The 22,873-nt window shown below is 37.1% G+C and overlaps 1 protein-coding gene across 3 annotated transcripts in view; it reads left to right on the top strand.

The window, feature by feature from the left end:
• Window positions 1-13,884: 13,884 nt before the first annotated feature.
• Window positions 13,885-22,873, top strand: part of ankzf1 (ankyrin repeat and zinc finger peptidyl tRNA hydrolase 1) — a 52,151-nt gene continuing 43,162 nt past the window's right edge. For all 3 annotated transcript variants that reach the window (XR_014382081.1, XM_082967265.1, XM_082967264.1), the window contains exons 1-3: window positions 13,885-14,032; window positions 21,027-21,173; window positions 22,115-22,239. Coding sequence is in view for 2 of the 3 variants with exons in the window: in XM_082967265.1 (XP_082823391.1) it covers window positions 21,044-21,173; window positions 22,115-22,239 (255 nt within the window). In the remaining variant the exon portion in view is untranslated. The remainder of the gene's footprint in view (window positions 14,033-21,026; window positions 21,174-22,114; window positions 22,240-22,873) is intronic.

Raw genomic sequence — 22,873 nt, 5'->3', positions numbered from 1 at the left:
CACGAGACAGATATCAATACAACACGAGACAGATATCAATACAACACAACATGACAGATATCAATACAACATGAGACAGATATCAATACAACATGAGACAGATATCAATACAACATGAGACAGATATCAATACAACATGAGACAGATATCAATACAGTACAACATGAGACAGATATCAATACAACACGAGACAGATATCAATACAACATGAGACAGATATCAATACAACATGAGACAGATATCAATACAACATGAGACAGATATCAATACAGTACAACATGAGACAGATATCAATACAACATGAGGCAGATGTCAATACAACATGAGACAGATATCAATACAACATGAGACAGATATCAATACAACATGAGACAGATATCAATACAACATGAGACAGATATCAATACAACATGAGACAGATATCAATACAACATGAGACAGATGTCAATACAGTACAACATGAGACAGATATCAATACAACACGAGACAGATATCAATACAACATGAGACAGATATCAATACAACATGAGACAGATATCAATACAACATGAGACAGATATCAATACAGTACAACATGAGACAGATATCAATACAACATGAGACAGATATCAATACAGTACAACATGAGACAGATATCAATACAACACGAGACAGATATCAATACAACATGAGACAGATATCAATACAACATGAGACAGATATCAATACAACATGAGACAGATATCAATACAACACGAGACAGATATCAATACAACACAAGACAGATATCAATACAACACGAGACAGATATCAATACAACACATCATGACAGATATCAATACAACATGAGACAGATATCAATACAACACGAGACAGATATCAATACAACACGAGAAAGATATCAATACAACATGAGACAGATATCAATACAACATGAGACAGATATCAATACAGTACAACATGACAGATATCAATACAACACGAGACAGATATCAATACAGTACAACATGAGACAGATATCAATACAACACAACATGACAGATATCAATACAACACGAGACAGATATCAATACAACATGAGACAGATATCAATACAACACAACATGAGACAGATATCAATACAACATGAGACAGATATCAATACAACATGAGACAGATATCAATACAACATGAGACAGATATCAATACAACACAACATGAGACAGATATCAATACAACACAACATGACAGATATCAATACAATACAACATGAGACAGATATCAATACAACATGAGACAGATATCAATACAACATGAGACAGATATCAATACAACATGAGACAGATATCAATACAACACGAGACAGATATCAATACAACACGAGACAGATATCAATACAACACGAGACAGATATCAATACAACACAACATGACAGATATCAATACAACACGAGACAGATATCAATACAACATGAGACAGATATCAATACAACACGAGACAGATATCAATACAACACAACATGACAGATATCAATACAACACGAGACAGATATCAATACAACATGAGACAGATATCAATACAACACGAGACAGATATCAAAACAACATGAGACAGATATCAATACAACATGAGACATATATCAATACAACATGAGACAAATATCAATACAACATGAGACAGATATCAATACAGTACAACATGAGACAGATATCAATACAACATGAGACAGATATCAATACAACATGAGACAGATATCAATACAGTACAACATGAGACAGATATCAATACAACACGAGACAGATATCAATACAACATGAGACAGATATCTATACAACATGAGACATATCAATACAACATGAGACATATCAATACAACACAAGACATATCAATACAACATGAGAATGATATCAATACAACATGAGACAGATATCAATACAACATGAGACAGATATCAATACAACATGAGACAGATATCAATACAACATGAGACAGATATCAATACAACATGAGACAGATATCAATACAACACAAGACAGATATCAATACAACACGAGACAGATATCAATACAACACATCATGACAGATATCAATACAACACGAGACAGATATCAATACAACATGAGACAGATATCAATACAACACGAGACAGATATCAAAACAACATGAGACAGATATCAATACAACATGAGACATATATCAATACAACATGAGACAAATATCAATACAACATGAGACAGATATCAATACAGTACAACATGAGACAGATATCAATACAACATGAGACAGATATCAATACAGTACAACATGAGACAGATATCAATACAACACGAGACAGATATCAATACAACATGAGACAGATATCAATACAACATGAGACATATCAATACAACATGAGACATATCAATACAACACAAGACATATCAATACAACATGAGAATGATATCAATACAACATGAGACAGATATCAATACAACATGAGACAGATATCAATACAACATGAGACAGATATCAATACAACACGAGACAGATATCAATACAACATGAGACAGATATCAATACAACATGAGACAGATATCAATACAACACAACATGAGACAGATATCAATACAACACGAGACAGATATCAATACAACACAACATGACAGATATCAATACAACACGAGACAGATATCAATACAACATGAGACAGATATCAATACAACACGAGACAGATATCAATACAACATGAGACAGATATCAATACAACATGAGACAGATATCAATACAACATGAGACAGATATCAATACAACATGAGACAGATATCAATACAGTACAACATGAGACAGACATCAATACAACATGAGACAGATATCAATACAACATGAGACAGATATCAATACAGTACAACATGAGACAGATATCAATACAACACGAGACAGATATCAATACAGTACAACATGAGACAGACATCAATACAACATGAGACAGATATCAATACAACATGAGACAGATATCAATACAGTACAACATGAGACAGATATCAATACAACACGAGACAGATATCAATACAACATGAGACAGATATCAATACAACATGAGACAGATATCAATACAACATGAGACATATCAATACAACACAAGACATATCAATACAACATGAGACAGATATCAATACAGTACAACATGAGACAGATATCAATACAACATGAGACAGATATCAATACAACACGAGACAGATATCAATACAACACGAGACAGATATCAATACAACACAACATGACAGATATCAATACAACACGAGACAGATATCAATACAACATGAGACAGATATCAATACAGTACAACATGAGACAGATATCAATACAACATGAGACAGATATCAATACAACATGAGACAGATATCAATACAGTACAACATGAGACAGATATCAATACAACACGAGACAGATATCAATACAACATGAGACAGATATCTATACAACATGAGACATATCAATACAACATGAGACATATCAATACAACACAAGACATATCAATACAACATGAGAATGATATCAATACAACATGAGACAGATATCAATACAACATGAGACAGATATCAATACAACATGAGACAGATATCAATACAACATGAGACAGATATCAATACAACATGAGACAGATATCAATACAACACAAGACAGATATCAATACAACACGAGACAGATATCAATACAACACATCATGACAGATATCAATACAACACGAGACAGATATCAATACAACATGAGACAGATATCAATACAACACGAGACAGATATCAAAACAACATGAGACAGATATCAATACAACATGAGACATATATCAATACAACATGAGACAAATATCAATACAACATGAGACAGATATCAATACAGTACAACATGAGACAGATATCAATACAACATGAGACAGATATCAATACAGTACAACATGAGACAGATATCAATACAACACGAGACAGATATCAATACAACATGAGACAGATATCAATACAACATGAGACATATCAATACAACATGAGACATATCAATACAACACAAGACATATCAATACAACATGAGAATGATATCAATACAACATGAGACAGATATCAATACAACATGAGACAGATATCAATACAACATGAGACAGATATCAATACAACACGAGACAGATATCAATACAACATGAGACAGATATCAATACAACATGAGACAGATATCAATACAACACAACATGAGACAGATATCAATACAACACGAGACAGATATCAATACAACACAACATGACAGATATCAATACAACACGAGACAGATATCAATACAACATGAGACAGATATCAATACAACACGAGACAGATATCAATACAACATGAGACAGATATCAATACAACATGAGACAGATATCAATACAACACAACATGAGACAGATATCAATACAACACGAGACAGATATCAATACAACACAACATGACAGATATCAATACAACACGAGACAGATATCAATACAACATGAGACAGATATCAATACAACACGAGACAGATATCAATACAACATGAGACAGATATCAATACAACATGAGACAGATATCAATACAACATGAGACAGATATCAATACAACATGAGACAGATATCAATACAACATGAGACAGATATCAATACAACATGAGACAGATATCAATACAGTACAACATGAGACAGACATCAATACAACATGAGACAGATATCAATACAACATGAGACAGATATCAATACAGTAAAACATGAGACAGATATCAATACAACACGAGACAGATATCAATACAGTACAACATGAGACAGACATCAATACAACATGAGACAGATATCAATACAACATGAGACAGATATCAATACAGTACAACATGAGACAGATATCAATACAACACGAGACAGATATCAATACAACATGAGACAGATATCAATACAACATGAGACAGATATCAATACAACATGAGACAGATATCAATACAACATGAGACATATCAATACAACACAAGACATATCAATACAACATGAGACAGATATCAATACAGTACAACATGAGACAGATATCAATACAACATGAGACAGATATCAATACAACACGAGACAGATATCAATACAACACGAGACAGATATCAATACAACACAACATGACAGATATCAATACAACACGAGACAGATATCAATACAACATGAGACAGATATCAATACAACACGAGACAGATATCAAAACAACATGAGACAGATATCAATACAACATGAGACATATATCAATACAACATGAGACAAATATCAATACAACATGAGACAGATATCAATACAGTACAACATGAGACAGATATCAATACAACATGAGACAGATATCAATACAGTACAACATGAGACAGATATCAATACAACACGAGACAGATATCAATACAACATGAGACAGATATCAATACAACATGAGACATATCAATACAACATGAGACATATCAATACAACACAAGACATATCAATACAACATGAGAATGATATCAATACAACATGAGACAGATATCAATACAACATGAGACAGATATCAATACAACATGAGACAGATATCAATACAACACGAGACAGATATCAATACAACATGAGACAGATATCAATACAACATGAGACAGATATCAATACAACACAACATGAGACAGATATCAATACAACACGAGACAGATATCAATACAACACAACATGACAGATATCAATACAACACGAGACAGATATCAATACAACATGAGACAGATATCAATACAACACGAGACAGATATCAATACAACATGAGACAGATATCAATACAACATGAGACAGATATCAATACAACATGAGACAGATATCAATACAACATGAGACAGATATCAATACAGTACAACATGAGACAGACATCAATACAACATGAGACAGATATCAATACAACATGAGACAGATATCAATACAGTACAACATGAGACAGATATCAATACAACACGAGACAGATATCAATACAGTACAACATGAGACAGACATCAATACAACATGAGACAGATATCAATACAACATGAGACAGATATCAATACAGTACAACATGAGACAGATATCAATACAACACGAGACAGATATCAATACAACATGAGACAGATATCAATACAACATGAGACAGATATCAATACAACATGAGACATATCAATACAACACAAGACATATCAATACAACATGAGACAGATATCAATACAGTACAACATGAGACAGATATCAATACAACATGAGACAGATATCAATACAACACGAGACAGATATCAATACAACATGAGACAGATATCAATACAACACAACATGACAGATATCAATACAACACGAGACAGATATCAATACAACATGAGACAGATATCAATACAGTACAACATGAGACAGATATCAATACAACATGAGACAGATATCAATACAACATGAGACAGATATCAATACAGTACAACATGAGACAGATATCAATACAACACGAGACAGATATCAATACAACATGAGACAGATATCTATACAACATGAGACATATCAATACAACATGAGACATATCAATACAACACAAGACATATCAATACAACATGAGAATGATATCAATACAACATGAGACAGATATCAATACAACATGAGACAGATATCAATACAACATGAGACAGATATCAATACAACATGAGACAGATATCAATACAACATGAGACAGATATCAATACAACACAAGACAGATATCAATACAACACGAGACAGATATCAATACAACACATCATGACAGATATCAATACAACACGAGACAGATATCAATACAACACGAGACAGATATCAATACAACACGAGACAGATATCAATACAACATGAGACAGATATCAATACAACATGAGACATATATCAATACAACATGAGACAAATATCAATACAACATGAGACAGATATCAATACAGTACAACATGAGACAGATATCAATACAACACGAGACAGATATCAATACAGTACAACATGAGACAGATATCAATACAACACGAGACAGATATCAATACAACATGAGACAGATATCAATACAACATGAGACAGTATCAATACAACATGAGACATATCAATACAACACAAGACATATCAATACAACATGAGACATGATATCAATACAACATGAGACAGATATCAATACAACATGAGACAGATATCAATACAACATGAGACAGATATCAATACAACACGAGACAGATATCAATACAACATGAGACAGATATCAATACAACATGAGACAGATATCAATACAACACAACATGAGACAGATATCAATACAACACAGCATGACAGATATCAATACAACACAACATGACAGATATCAATACAACACGAGACAGATATCAATACAACATGAGACAGATATCAATACAACATGAGACAGATATCAATACAACATGAGACAGATATCAATACAACATGAGACAGATATCAATACAACACGAGACAGATATCAATACAACACGAGACAGATATCAATACAACACAACATGACAGATATCAATACAACACGAGACAGATATCAATACAACATGAGACAGATATCAATACAACACGAGACAGATATCAATACAACATGAGACAGATATCAATACAACATGAGACAGATATCAATACAACATGAGACAGATATCAATACAACATGAGACAGATATCAATACAACATGAGACAGATATCAATACAACATGAGACAGATATCAATACAGTACAACATGAGACAGACATCAATACAACATGAGACAGATATCAATACAACATGAGACAGATATCAATACAGTAAAACATGAGACAGATATCAATACAACACGAGACAGATATCAATACAGTACAACATGAGACAGATATCAATACAACATGAGACAGATATCAATACAACATGAGACAGATATCAATACAGTACAACATGAGACAGATATCAATACAACACGAGACAGATATCAATACAACATGAGACAGATATCAATACAACATGAGACAGATATCAATACAACATGAGACAGATATCAATACAACATGAGACATATCAATACAACACAAGACATATCAATACAACATGAGACATGATATCAATACAACATGAGACAGATATCAATACAACATGAGACAGATATCAATACAACATGAGACAGATATCAATACAACATGAGACAGATATCAATACAACATGAGACAGATATCAATACAGTACAACATGAGACAGATATCAATACAACACAAGACAGATATCAATACAACACGAGACAGATATCAATACAACATGAGACAGATATCAATACAACATGAGACAGATATCAATACACACAACATGAGACAGATATCAATACAACACGAGACAGATATCAATACAACATGAGACAGATATCAATACAACACTGAGACAGATATCAATACAACATGAGACAGATATCAATACAACACGAGACAGATATCAATACAACACGAGACAGATATCAATACAACATGAGACAGATATCAATACAACACGAGACAGATATCAATACAACATGAGACAGATATCAATACAACATGAGACAGATATCAATACAACATGAGACAGATATCAATACAACATGAGACAGATATCAATACAGTACAACATGAGACAGATATCAATACAACACGAGACAGATATCAATACAACATGAGACAGATATCAATACAACATGAGACAGATATCAATACAACATGAGACAGATATCAATACAACACATGAGACAGATATCAATACAACATGAGACAGATATCAATACAACATGAGACAGATATCAATACAACATGAGACAGATATCAATACAACATGAGACAGATATCAATACAACATGAGACAGATATCAATACAACATGAGACAGATATCAATACAACATGAGACAGATATCAATACAGTACAACATGAGACAGATATCAATACAACACGAGACAGATATCAATACAACATGAGACAGATATCAATACAACATGAGACAGATATCAATACAACATGAGACAGATATCAATACAGTACAACATGAGACAGATATCAATACAACATGAGACAGATATCAATACAGTACAACATGAGACAGATATCAATACAACACGAGACAGATATCAATACAACATGAGACAGATATCAATACAACATGAGACAGATATCAATACAACATGAGACAGATATCAATACAACACGAGACAGATATCAATACAACACGAGACAGATATCAATACAACACGAGACAGATATCAATACAACACTGAGACAGATATCAATACAACATGAGACAGATATCAATACAACACGAGACAGATATCAATACAACACGAGAAAGATATCAATACAACATGAGACAGATATCAATACAACATGAGACAGATATCAATACAGTACAACATGACAGATATCAATACAACACGAGACAGATATCAATACAGTACAACATGAGACAGATATCAATACAACATGAAACAGATATCAATACAACATGAGACAGATATCAATACAACATGAGACAGATATCAATACAACACAACATGAGACAGATATCAATACAACATGAGACAGATATCAATACAACATGAGACAGATATCAAAACAACATGAGACAGATATCAATACAACACAACATGAGACAGATATCAATACAACACAACATGAGACAGATATCAATACAACACAACATGACAGATATCAATACAATACAACATGAGACAGATATCAATACAACATGAGACAGATATCAATACAACATGAGACAGATATCAATACAACACGAGACAGATATCAATACAACATGAGACAGATATCAATACAACACGAGACAGATATCAATACAACACAACATGACAGATATCAATACAACACGAGACAGATATCAATACAGTACAACATGAGACAGATATCAATACAACATGAGACAGATATCAATACAACACGAGACAGATATCAATACAACATGAGACAGATATCAATACAACATGAGACAGATATCAATACAACATGAGACAGATATCAATACAACATGAGACAGATATCAATACAACATGAGACAGATATCAATACAGTACAACATGAGACAGATATCAATACAACTTGAGACAGATATCAATACAGTACAACATGAGACAGATATCAATACAGTACAACATGAGACAGATATCAATACAACACAAGACAGATATCAATACAACATGAGACAGATATCAATACAACATGAGACAGATATCAATACAACATGAGACAGATATCAATACAACATGAGACATATCAATACAACACAAGACATATCAATACAACATGAGACAGATATCAATACAACATGAGACAGATATCAATACAACATGAGACAGATATCAATACAACATGAGACAGATATCAATACAACATGAGACAGATATCAATACAACACAACATGAGACAGATATCAACACAACATGAGACAGATATCAATACAACACGAGACAGATATCAATACAACACGAGACAGATATCAATACAACATGAGACAGATATCAATACAACATGAGACAGATATCAATACAACACGAGACAGATATCAATACAACATGAGACAGATATCAATACAACACGAGACAGATATCAATACAACACGAGACAGATATCAATACAACATGAGACAGATATCAATACAGTACAACATGACAGATATCAATACAACACGAGACAGATATCAATACAGTACAACATGAGACAGATATCAATACAACACTACATGACAGATATCAATACAACACGAGACAGATATCAATACAACATGAGACAGATATCAATACAACACAACATGAGACAGATATCAATACAACATGAGACAGATATCAATACAACATGAGACAGATATCAATACAACATGAGACAGATATCAATACAACATGAGACAGATATCAATACAACATGAGACAGATATCAATACAACATGAGACAGATATCAATACAACACAACATGAGACAGATATCAATACAACACAACATGACAGATATCAATACAACACAACATGACAGATATCAATACAATACAACATGAGACAGATATCAATACAACATGAGACAGATATCAATACAACATGAGACAGATATCAATACAACATGAGACAGATATCAATACAACACGAGACAGATATCAATACAACACGAGACAGATATCAATACAACACAACATGACAGATATCAATACAACACAAGACAGATATCAATACAGTACAACATGAGACAGATATCAATACAACATGAGACAGATATCAATACAACACGAGACAGATATCAATACAACATGAGACAGATATCAATACAACATGAGACAGATATCAATACAACACAACATGAGACAGATATCAATACAACACGAGACAGATATCAATACAATACAACATGACAGATATCAATACAACACGAGACAGATATCAATACAACATGAGACAGATATCAATACAACACGAGACAGATATCAATACAACATGAGACAGATATCAATACAACATGAGACAGATATCAATACAACATGAGACAGATATCAATACAACATGAGACAGATATCAATACAGTACAACATGAGACAGACATCAATACAACATGAGACAGATATCAATACAACATGAGACAGATATCAATACAGTACAACATGAGACAGATATCAATACAACACGAGACAGATATCAATACAACATGAGACAGATATCAATACAACACGAGACAGATATCAATACAACACGAGACAGATATCAATACAACACAACATGACAGATATCAATACAACATGAGACAGATATCAATACAACATGAGACAGATATCAATACAACATGAGACAGATATCAATACAACATGAGACAGATATCAATACAACATGAGACAGATATCAATACAGTACAACATGAGACAGATATCAATACAACACGAGACAGATATCAATACAACACGAGACAGATATCAATACAACATGAGACAGATATCAATACAACATGAGACAGATATCAATACAACATGAGACAGATATCAATACAACACAAGACATATCAATACAACACAAGACATATCAATACAACATGAGACAGATATCCATACAGTACAACATGAGACAGATATCAATACAATACAACACGAGACATATATCAATACAACATGAGACAGATATCAATACAACACGAGACAGATATCAACACAACATGAGACAGATATCAATACAGTACAACATGAGCACGAATTACGTGAACAAGAAGCTCAACATTACAAATGTTTTACAGGATTTGAGATAATGAAATGGTTCCATAAGTGGTCCATGGAAATCGTGACATTAAGTCCTTTAGAGGAAAATAGGCAAGGCAGTGGTTTAGGTTGGACAGTTGTAAAGCTTGCTGATGAGAGTGGTTTGAGGGAGTTGGAGGTTGGCCCTTCTGTGGTGATCGGGGATGCTCCTCCATGGTTACTCCCAGATCCTGTTGATATAACCTTGGTGTCAAGATGTGAATGTAGCTGGTGCATCGAAGTCAGGCGCAGGAGAGCATAGACGAGTGGACAAAGCACTTTACTAAGGCAATCATTTGCACAGAACGCAACCGCGTCACAAAACAAACGCCCAACAAACCAGTGATGCAGCACAAAGTACAAAAACACAAGCACAAAGTACAGGCTGCCACAAAGTCACGGGGTAATCAAATAAACCCGGGGCAAACCAGCCGGAAGCGTGCCAACTTCAACAATAAACAATTACACACACAGACATGGGGGGGGGGAACAGAGGGTTAAATACACGACATGTAATGAGGGAACGGTGACCAGGTGTGTGGGGAAAACAAGACAAAACAAATGGAAAATGAAAGGTGGATCGGAGATGGCTAGAAGACCGGTGACGTCGACCGCCGAACGCCGCCCGAAACAAGGAGAGGGACCGACTTCGGAGGAAGTCGTGACAAAAGGAATGATTGGTCAGAAGTCAGTGATAAAGGGAAACTGGTTGACAATTCCATTAGTAGAAGTTTTTATGATTTTTTTTTTCTAATCGCTTTTCACAGATGAATCCAAGGTCCCAGATAGTGGGCGGACAGATGAACTGTCAGTGTACTCAGTTAAACTGTTGGCCATAATAGTCGCCCTCTAGTGGGTGGAGGACGTACAACCTGTTAGAATTATAGTATCCTCGGATTCTCCGTCTGTATTGAATAGTTTATCATCTGGTAAATCTATTAGGAGTGACCTACTAAATCAAATCACATTTTATTCGTCAAATTTAGGGGTATTCATGTTATTATGGAGAATTTAGAGACTGGGTGTTGGTAGCGAGATTTTGCTGGGTCCCAGCACATTCGGCTGTGGAAGGGAATGAAATTGTAGACCAGTTAACTAAAAGAGCTTTGAAACAAGATATAATTGATATTAATGTTCCACTGGGTAGAGGTGAAGCCAAATGTAAGATCAGAGACATTTTGATAGATGTGTGGCAGAAGAGACGGGACTCTGAACACAAGGGACGGCATTTATATGTCCTCCAAAGAAAGGTCGATGGACCAAGGTTCAAAGGTCAGATTAGGAAGGAAGAGGGTGGTGTTTGCTCAATTGCGCTTAGGACATTGTACATTTAACTCATCATTACATCTGGTTGGCAAGCATATGAATGAAACTTGTTCTCAACTAGCCTAACCTGGTTAAATAAAGGTGAAAAAAAATATATATAAAAATATATATATATTGTTGTAGGTATGTTGAATAGAGGGAAAGATTGAAGTGTATGTTGGATGTTGGACAGGGTTGGATGGTTTTTTTTTTTGGGGGGGGGGGGGGGGATGAGGAAGGCCCTATTAGAAGTTACTTGGGCTTTATTTTATTTTCTCAGAAGTACTGAGTAGGACGTAGGAGGATAAAGACATGTTGTTTAATTAATAACCGTGACTGACCTCACACTCCAGCACGGTAGGTGGCGCCATGCACCTTTAACGTTGGTTTACGGACCGCCATTATATCACAGAAGAACAAGTTATTCAGTCTGTCAGCTAAACAGTTTTAGGTAGATAGCAATCAAACTGGTAACTAGACTTTGTCTTTATTCAACATCGACAAGACGTGGCATCATTTTGGTACGTTTTAAAAAAATATATATATAACCCAACACATCTGGAAATTAGCTAGCTACTATGGTCACTTTGTCATTGATTGATTTGGCTAACGTTAGCTAACTAACTAACTAACTAGTAGCAACCATCACAGCTAGCACAGGGGTTAGATAGTTAACTGGTTTACACCTAACGTTAGCTAACTAACTAACTAACTAGTAGCAACCATCACAGCTAGCACAGGGGGTAGATAGTTAACTGGTTTACACCTAACGTTAGCTAGCTAGCTAACTAACTAGTAGCAACCATCACAGGGGGTAGATAGTTAACTGGTTTACACCTAACGTTAGATAAGATTAAATAAAATGGCTGTTCCAACATCAAATGTAAATATGACATAGTTTGCTAGATTATAGACAATCTCTCCACCATTTCCTGGTTGCTGAAACTCTAATAGTTAGCCTATTTTAATAGTTTGACACCATGCTGTGCTGCTACCATGCTGTGCTTCTACCATGCTGTGTCTCTACCATGCTGTGCCTCTACCATGCTGTGCTGCTACCATGCTGTGCTTCTACCATGCTGTGTCTCTACCATGCTGTGCCTCTACCATGCTGTGCTTCTACCATGCTGTGCCGCTACCATGCTGTGCCTCTACCATGCTGTGCCTCTACCATGCTGTGTTGCTACCATGCTGTGTTGTCTTTAGGTCTCTATTTTCCATTTAACTAGGCAAGTCAGTTTAGAACTAATTGTTATTTACAGTGCCGGCCTCCTGATGGGGACGGAGGCCGGGTTAAACATTTACATTTACATTTACGTCATTTAGCAGACGCTCTTATCCAGAGCGACTTACAAATTGGTGCATTCACATAAAACACACATCATGATGAGAGAGAGACAACACTACAGGGGGAGGCTGTCATTCTGAATACGAAGCATGGTAGCAAGCAACAGCAACTGGTAGGCTGGTTGAGAACAAGTCCTTTATTTAACCAGGTAGTCCAGTTGAGAACAAGTTCTCATTTGCAACTGCGACCTGGCCAAGATAAAGCAAAGCAGTTCAACAACATACAACAACACAGTTACACATGGAATAAACAAAACATAGTGTCAACACAATAGAAAAATATACAAAACAATGTGAGTTTGTGTTAAAATAAGAGTCTAGTGTAGAGAATCATTATACCATCTAAACCGCTGTGAAATATATATTCCATAACCAAACATATTGTTGATGCAGGAACCAATGGGGAGCTTGAGGGGAGGGGCGTTCATGCAGGAACCAATGGGGAGTTTGAGGGGAGGGGCGTTCATGCAGGAACCAATGGGGAGCTTGAGGGGAGGGGCGTTCATGCAGGAACCAATGGGGAGCTTGAGGGGAGGGGCGTTCATGCAGGAACCAATGGGGAGCTTGAGGGGCGTTCATGCAGGAACCAATGGGGAGCTTGAGGGTAGGGGAGGGGCGTTCATGTAGGAACCAATGGGGAGCTTGAGGGTAGGGGCGTTCATGCAGGAACCAATGGGAATGTCCACATGCTGGAACGCCCCTGAATTGCGTGCTGCCGTTACTCGCTATTGCCTAATTTATTCACGTTGCGTAGAAACTATTCTAAAATACTATTTAATTTAACGAACGGAATTTAATAATGTTCGTACGCATAAAAAAAAATAGTGATTTAATCAAACAATCCCTACGAGCTTCATACACACACTGGTAGGAGATAACCGTTGATAAATGCCAATTGTTCTCAACCTCGGTGCTCATGTACAATCTTGGCTATTTGCATTTCGAAACTCTCCCAATTAACCATATGGTCAAAAGTCTACCTTTTTTTAAAGTCTGTAGGGAACATACGCCATACCATGATATATCCTACAACGGCGCAACCAAAAAAAACTATGCAAATGAAACTTTTCCAAGACTGAAAAAAGGTGCTCGTGTCAGAATTGACTACATCCAAGATGTGGTTTGACCTGTAAAAATAAAAACACAGTTACAAAGAGAGGATCATTAGGACAATACAAGTTGCTTTAGCAATAGCAAATATACCTCAACATTTTTTTTTTTTTAACCTTTTTTATTTAACTAAACATGTCAGTTAAGAACAAATTCTTATATTACAATGACGGTCTACACCGGCCAAACCCGGATGACGCTGGGCCAATTGTGCGCCGCCCTATGGGACTCCCAATCACGGCCGGTTGTGATACAGCCTGGAATCGAACCAGGGTGTCTGTAGTGACGCCTCTAGCACTGAGATACAGTTCCTTAGACCGCTGCGCCACTCGGGAGTCCAATGAATGAATGAATGAATGAATGAATGAACGAGTCGTGCGTCTTTTGTGCATAACATAACCTACAGTGCATTTGGAAAGTATTCAGACCCCTTGAATTTTTCCACATTTTGTTACGTTACAGCCTTATTCTGAAATGGATTAAATTGTTTTTTTCCCCCTCATCAATCTACACACAATACCCTATAATGACAAAGCAAAAACAGGTTTTAAGAAACGTTTGCAAATGAAATATCACATTTACATAAGTATTCAGACCCTTTACTCAGTACTTTGTTGAAGCACCTTCGACAGCGATTCCAGCCTTGAGTCTTCTTGGGTATGATGCTACAAGCTTGGCTCACCTGTATTTGGGGAGTTTCTCCCATTCTTCTCTTCAGATCCTCTCAAGCTCTGTCAGGTTGGATGGGGAGCATCGCTGCACAGCTATTTTCAGGTCTCTCCAGAGATGTTCGATCGGGTTCAAGTCCGGGCTCTGGCATAGACACTCAAGGACATTCAGAGACTTGTCCCGAAGCCACTCCAGCGTTGTCTTGGCTGTGTGCTGAGGGTCGTTGTCCTGTTGGAAGGTTAACCTTCGCCCCAGTCTGAGGTCCTGAGTGCTCTGGAGCAGGTTTTCATCAAGGATCTCTGTACTTTGCTCCGTTCATCTTTACCTCGATCCTGACTAGTCTCCCAGTCCCTGCCGTTGAAAAACATCCCCACAGCATGATGCTGCCACCATGCTTCACCGTAGGGAAGGATGGTGCCACCACTATGCTTCACCGCAGGGAGGGATGCTGCCACCACCGTGCTTCACCGCAGGGAGGGATGCTGCCACCACCGTGCTTCACCGCAGGGAGGGATGCTGCCACCACCGTGCTTCACCGCAGGGAGGGATGCTGCCACCACCGTGCTTCACCGCAGGGAGGGATGCTGCCACCACCGTGCTTCACCGCAGGGAGGGATGCTGCCACCACCGTGCTTCACCGTAGGGAGGGATGGTGCCACCACCGTGCTTCACCGTAGGGAGGGATGCTGCCACCACCGTGCTTCACCGTAGGGAGGGACATTGATTGAGTGGAAGCCTTTTCTGCTCCAGTAGTTTAACTTGTTTTAGGATGGTGCTTTTATGGCGATGTGGGGGGCCGTCTATTGCGCTGTTCGTATTTGGGAACCCATTAATGGCAGTGGGGAACGATTTCTTATGAGCCAATATTTACTTTCTCCTAAAAAAGTCACACCTGTCTCTAAAAACACACTCACTTTGAAATGCAGTGTTTGGCAAAATCTTACAACAGATTAGAGACTTTAATTTAGCAAGATGACTACGTCATATGAATAATTATCACAAGATGCACTGATGTGGTAAATTTATATATAGCCTGTAGAGAGATGTTGCATGAATTCACAATGGAAATACAATTCAATCGAAAACAAATTATTGAATTATTAGGCCTGCTCATTTTCTCCCTCATACTTTCCCTGCTCGATGCTTGACAAGCAGTTCCCTGGTCACTTGACACTGTGCGTACGCAATGGTCATGACAAACGTTCAGAATGATAAATCTCACTTTGTGTGGGAACGATCCCACGCATGGCCGACTACATCCATTCGCCCAAGGTCAATTATTTTTTTCGGTACCTATGTTTGTCCTCTGTAGTTAAATGCCTTTATTTTTTTAGCTGAAATCCATAGTTTTTCAATTTAAAGTTAATCAGATACAACTACTGTTTCCTTGTTGAGATTCAATTGGCACGTGCGCATTTCTGCTGAGTTGCCGTCTGAGAACTACAGCTATGAACAAACAGTTGGTGAATGTATTTGATTAACGTTTTACTGACAAAGTATGGATTTCAGCAAACAAACAAAGGCACGCAGCTACAGACAACAAACATAGGTACAAGGTATGTGTTTCATCATTAAAAAATGTTTTTACGTGTTGAACCTGGGCAAATCGATGTAGTCGGAGCTAGATTCCACTAGGCCTGGTCTCTGCTCCTCTCTGGTGATGGAGTCAGACACTTCATTCACCGTGGAGTTTAGTCCGCTATGTTCTAGCTAGCTACTGTACTAGTAACAAACGTTGATCTAGCTACTCTACTAGTAACAAACGTTGATCTAGCTACTGTACTAGTAACAAACGTTGATCTAGCTACTGTACTAGTAACAAACGTTGATCTAGCTACTCTACTAGTAACAAACGTTGATCTAGCTACTCTACTAGTAACAAACGTTGATCTAGCTACTGTACTAGTAACAAATGTTGATCTAGCTACTCTACTAGTAACAAACGTTGATCTAGCTACTGTACTAGTTACAAACGTTGATCTAGCTACTGTACTAGTTACAAACGTTGATCTAGCTACTGTACTAGTTACAAACGTTGATCTAGCTACTGTACTAGTTACAAACGTTGATCTAGCTACTCTACTAGTAACAAACGTTGATCTAGCTACTCTACTAGTAACAAACGTTGTTCTAGCTAGCTACTCTACTAGTTACAAACGTTGACTTACATTAGATAGCTAGCTACTGTACTAGTAACAAACGTTGTTCTAGCTACTGTACTAGTTACAAACGTTGATCTAGCTACTCTACTGGTAACAAATGTTGATCTAGCTAGCTACTGTACTAATAACAAACATTGTTCTAGCTACTGTACTAGTAACAAACGTTGATCTAGCTACTGTACTAGTAACAAACGTTGATCTAGCTACTGTACTAGTAACAAACGTTGTTCTAGCTACTGTACTAGTTACAAACGTTGTTCTAGCTACTGTACTAGTTACAAACGTTGATCTAGCTACTGTACTAGTAACAAATGTTGATCTAGCTAGCTACTGTACCAATAACAAATGTTGATCTAGCTACTGTACTAGTAACAAACGTTGATCTAGCTACTGTAGTAGTAACAAATGTTGATCTAGCTACTCTACTAGTAACAAACGTTGTTCTAGCTAGCTACTGTACTTGTTACGAACGTTGATCTAGCTAGCTACTGTACTAGTAACAAACGTTGATCTAGCTACTCTACTAGTAACAAACGTTGATCTAGCTACTGTACTAGTAACAAACGTTGATCTAGCTACTCTACTAGTAACAAATGTTGATCTAGCTAGCTACTGTACTAATAACAAACATTGTTCTAGCTACTGTACTAGTAACAAACGTTGATCTAGCTACTGTACTAGTAACAAACGTTGATCTAGCTACTGTACTAGTAACAAACGTTGTTCTAGCTACTGTACTAGTTACAAACGTTGATCTAGCTACTGTACTAGTTACAAACGTTGATCTAGCTACTGTACTAGTAACAAATGTTGATCTAGCTAGCTACTGTACCAATAACAAATGTTGATCTAGCTAGCTACTGTACCAATAACAAACGTTGATCTAGCTACTGTAGTAGTAACAAATGTTGATCTAGCTACTCTACTAGTAACAAACGTTGTTCTAGCTAGCTACTGTACTTGTTACAAACGTTGATCTAGCTAGCTACTGTACTAGTAACAAACGTTGATCTAGCTACTCTACTAGTAACAAACGTTGATCTAGCTACTGTACTAGTAACAAACGTTGATCTAGCTACTCTACTAGTAACAAACGTTGATCTAGCTACTGTACTAATAACGAACGTTGATCTAGCTACTGTACTAGTTACAAACGTTGATCTAGCTACTGTACTAGTAACAAATGTTGATCTAGCTAGCTACTGTACCAATAACAAATGTTGATCTAGCTAGCTACTGTACCAATAACAAACGTTGATCTAGCTACTGTAGTAGTAACAAATGTTGATCTAGCTACTCTACTAGTAACAAACGTTGATCTAGCTAGCTACTGTACTAGTAACAAACGTTGATCTAGCTACTCTACTAGTAACAAACGTTGATCTAGCTACTGTACTAGTAACAAACGTTGATCTAGCTACTCTACTAGTAACAAACGTTGATCTAGCTACTGTACTAATAACGAACGTTGATCTAGCTACTGTACTAGTAACGAACGTTGATCTAGCTACTGTACTAGTAACAAACGTTGATCTAGCTACTCTACTAGTAACAAACGTTGATCTAGCTACTGTACTAATAACGAACGTTGATTTAGCTACTCTACTAGTAACAAACGTTGATCTAGCTACTCTACTAGTAACAAACGTCGATCTAGCTACTCTACTAGTAACAAACGTTGATCTAGCTACTGTACTAGTAATAAACGTTGAGCTAGCTACTCTACTAGTAACAAACGTTGATCTACCTACTGTAGTAGTAACAAATGTTGATCTACCTACTGTAGTAGTAACAAATGTTGATCTAGCAACTCTACTAGTAACAAACGTTGTTCTAGCTACTGTACTAGTAATAAACGTTGAGCTAGCTACTCTACTAGTTACAAACGTTGAGCTAGCTACTCTACTAGTTACAAACGTTGATCTAGCTAGCTAGCTACTCTACTAGTTACAAACGTTGATCTAGCTAGCTACTGTACTTGTTACAAACGTTGATCTAGCTAGCTACTGTACTTGTTACAAACGTTGATCTAACTAGCTACTGTACTTGTTACAAACGTTGATCTAGCTACTGTACTAGTTACAAACGTTGATCTAGCTACTGTACTTACAAACGTTGACTTACGGTAGATAGCTAGCTACTGTACTAGTAACAAATATTGATCTAGATAGCTAGCTAGATAGCTGTGCTAGGTACAGACTTTCACTCTCATATCGATTTGTTTCAGATGTTCCGGAGTCCACAATGACAGCAGGTCCAGAATACCGCTCCGTGTTCGAGTACTGTTTTCAAGACTCTGCTCTACAGGAGGTCCGAGAAGTTACCAGCGTTCATGAGCCTCCTGTACACACCAAGAATCCATCACACAGTCATGGTGGGTAGCTAGCTGTAAACTATGTCTATGGCTGTTGTACATCCTGGAAGCAGTTATTTGTTGCTCTGCCGCCCCGGTTGTTTATTTGTCATGTAAATAGTCATTAATATACTTAACAAAAATATAAAATGCAACATGTAAAGTGTTGGTCCCATGTTTCACGAGCTGAAATAAAAGATCCCAGAAATTTAACATACACACACAAAAAAAAGTTATTTCTCTCAAATTTTGTGCACAAATTTGTTTACATCCCTGTTAGTGAGTATTTCTCATTTGACAAGATAATCCATCCACCTGACAGGTGTGGCATATCAAGAAGCTGATTAAACGGCATGATCATTACACAGGTGCACCTTGTGCTGGAGACAAAAGGCCACAGATGTCTCAAGTTTTGAGGGGGAGTGTAATTGGCATCCTGAGTGCAAGAATGTCCACCAGAGCTGTTGCCAGAGAATTTAATGTTAATTTCTCTACCATAAGCCGCCTCCAATGTCGTTTTTGAGAATTTGGCAGTATGTCCAACTGGCCTCACAACTGCTAACCACGCCCAGGACCTCCACATTCTGCTTTTTCGCCTGCGGGATCGTCTGAGACCAGCCACCTGGACAGCTGATGAAACAGATTATTTCTGTCTGTAATGAAGCCCTTTTGTTGAGAGAAACTCATTCTGATTAACTGGGCCTTTCTCCCCATTGGGTGGGCCTTTCTCCCCATTGGGTGGGCACTTTGTCCTCCCAGGCCCACCCATGGCTGTGCCCCTGCCCAGTCATATGAAATCCATAGATTACGGTCTAATGAATTTATTTCAATTGACTGATTTCCTTATATGAACATTAACTCAGTAAATTCGTTGAAATTGTTGCATTATTTTTTATTTTTTTTCGTTCGTTATAGTTTATCTCCCTTGTTACTCAAATACTGTGTGTATGTCATCCTAACAGGAGTGGTCGTGTGCCCCAGGGACGATGATGAACAGCCAGAGCGGGAGAGCAGCCTGGGTAGAGATGTGTCTGACAGGATGGTGTGCTCGGCCTGCCACTGTCCCTTCCACACCCGGGAGGAGCAGGTGAATAAACTGACTGAGGGTTGGGATGGACTGACCAGAGACCATAGGCCAAGAATCACCATACCAACGTTTTACTACGCTACCAGGCCAAGAATCACCATACCAACGTTTTACTAACGCTACCAGGCCAAGAATCACCATACCAACGTTTACTAACGATACCAGGCCAAGTATCACCATACTAACATTTTACTAACGATACAAGGCCAAGTATCACCATACCAACGTTTTACTAACGATACCAGGCCAGGAATCACCATACCAACGTTTACTAACGATACCAGGCCAGGAATCACCATACCAACGTTTTACTAACGATACCAGGCCAGGAATCACCATACCAACGTTTACTAACGATACCAGGCCAGGAATCACCATACTAACGTTTACTAACGATACCAGGCCAGGAATCACCATACCAACGTTTTACTAACGATACCAGGCCAAGTATCACCATACCAACGTTTGCTAACGATACCAGGCCAAGAATCACCATACCAACGTTTACTAACGATACCAGGCCAGGAATCACCATACCAACATTATACTAACGATACCAGGCCAAGTATCACCATACCAACGTTTACTAACGATACCAGGCCAAGTATCACCATACCAACGTTTGCTAACGATA

The sequence above is a fragment of the Salmo salar genome, chromosome 21, assembly GCF_965601325.2.
Source record: "Salmo salar chromosome 21, fSalSal1, whole genome shotgun sequence".
NCBI classification, from domain to species: domain Eukaryota; kingdom Metazoa; phylum Chordata; class Actinopteri; order Salmoniformes; family Salmonidae; genus Salmo; species Salmo salar.
Note: the sequence above shows the minus strand (reverse complement) of the source record. Positions and strands in the feature narration are given on the sequence as shown.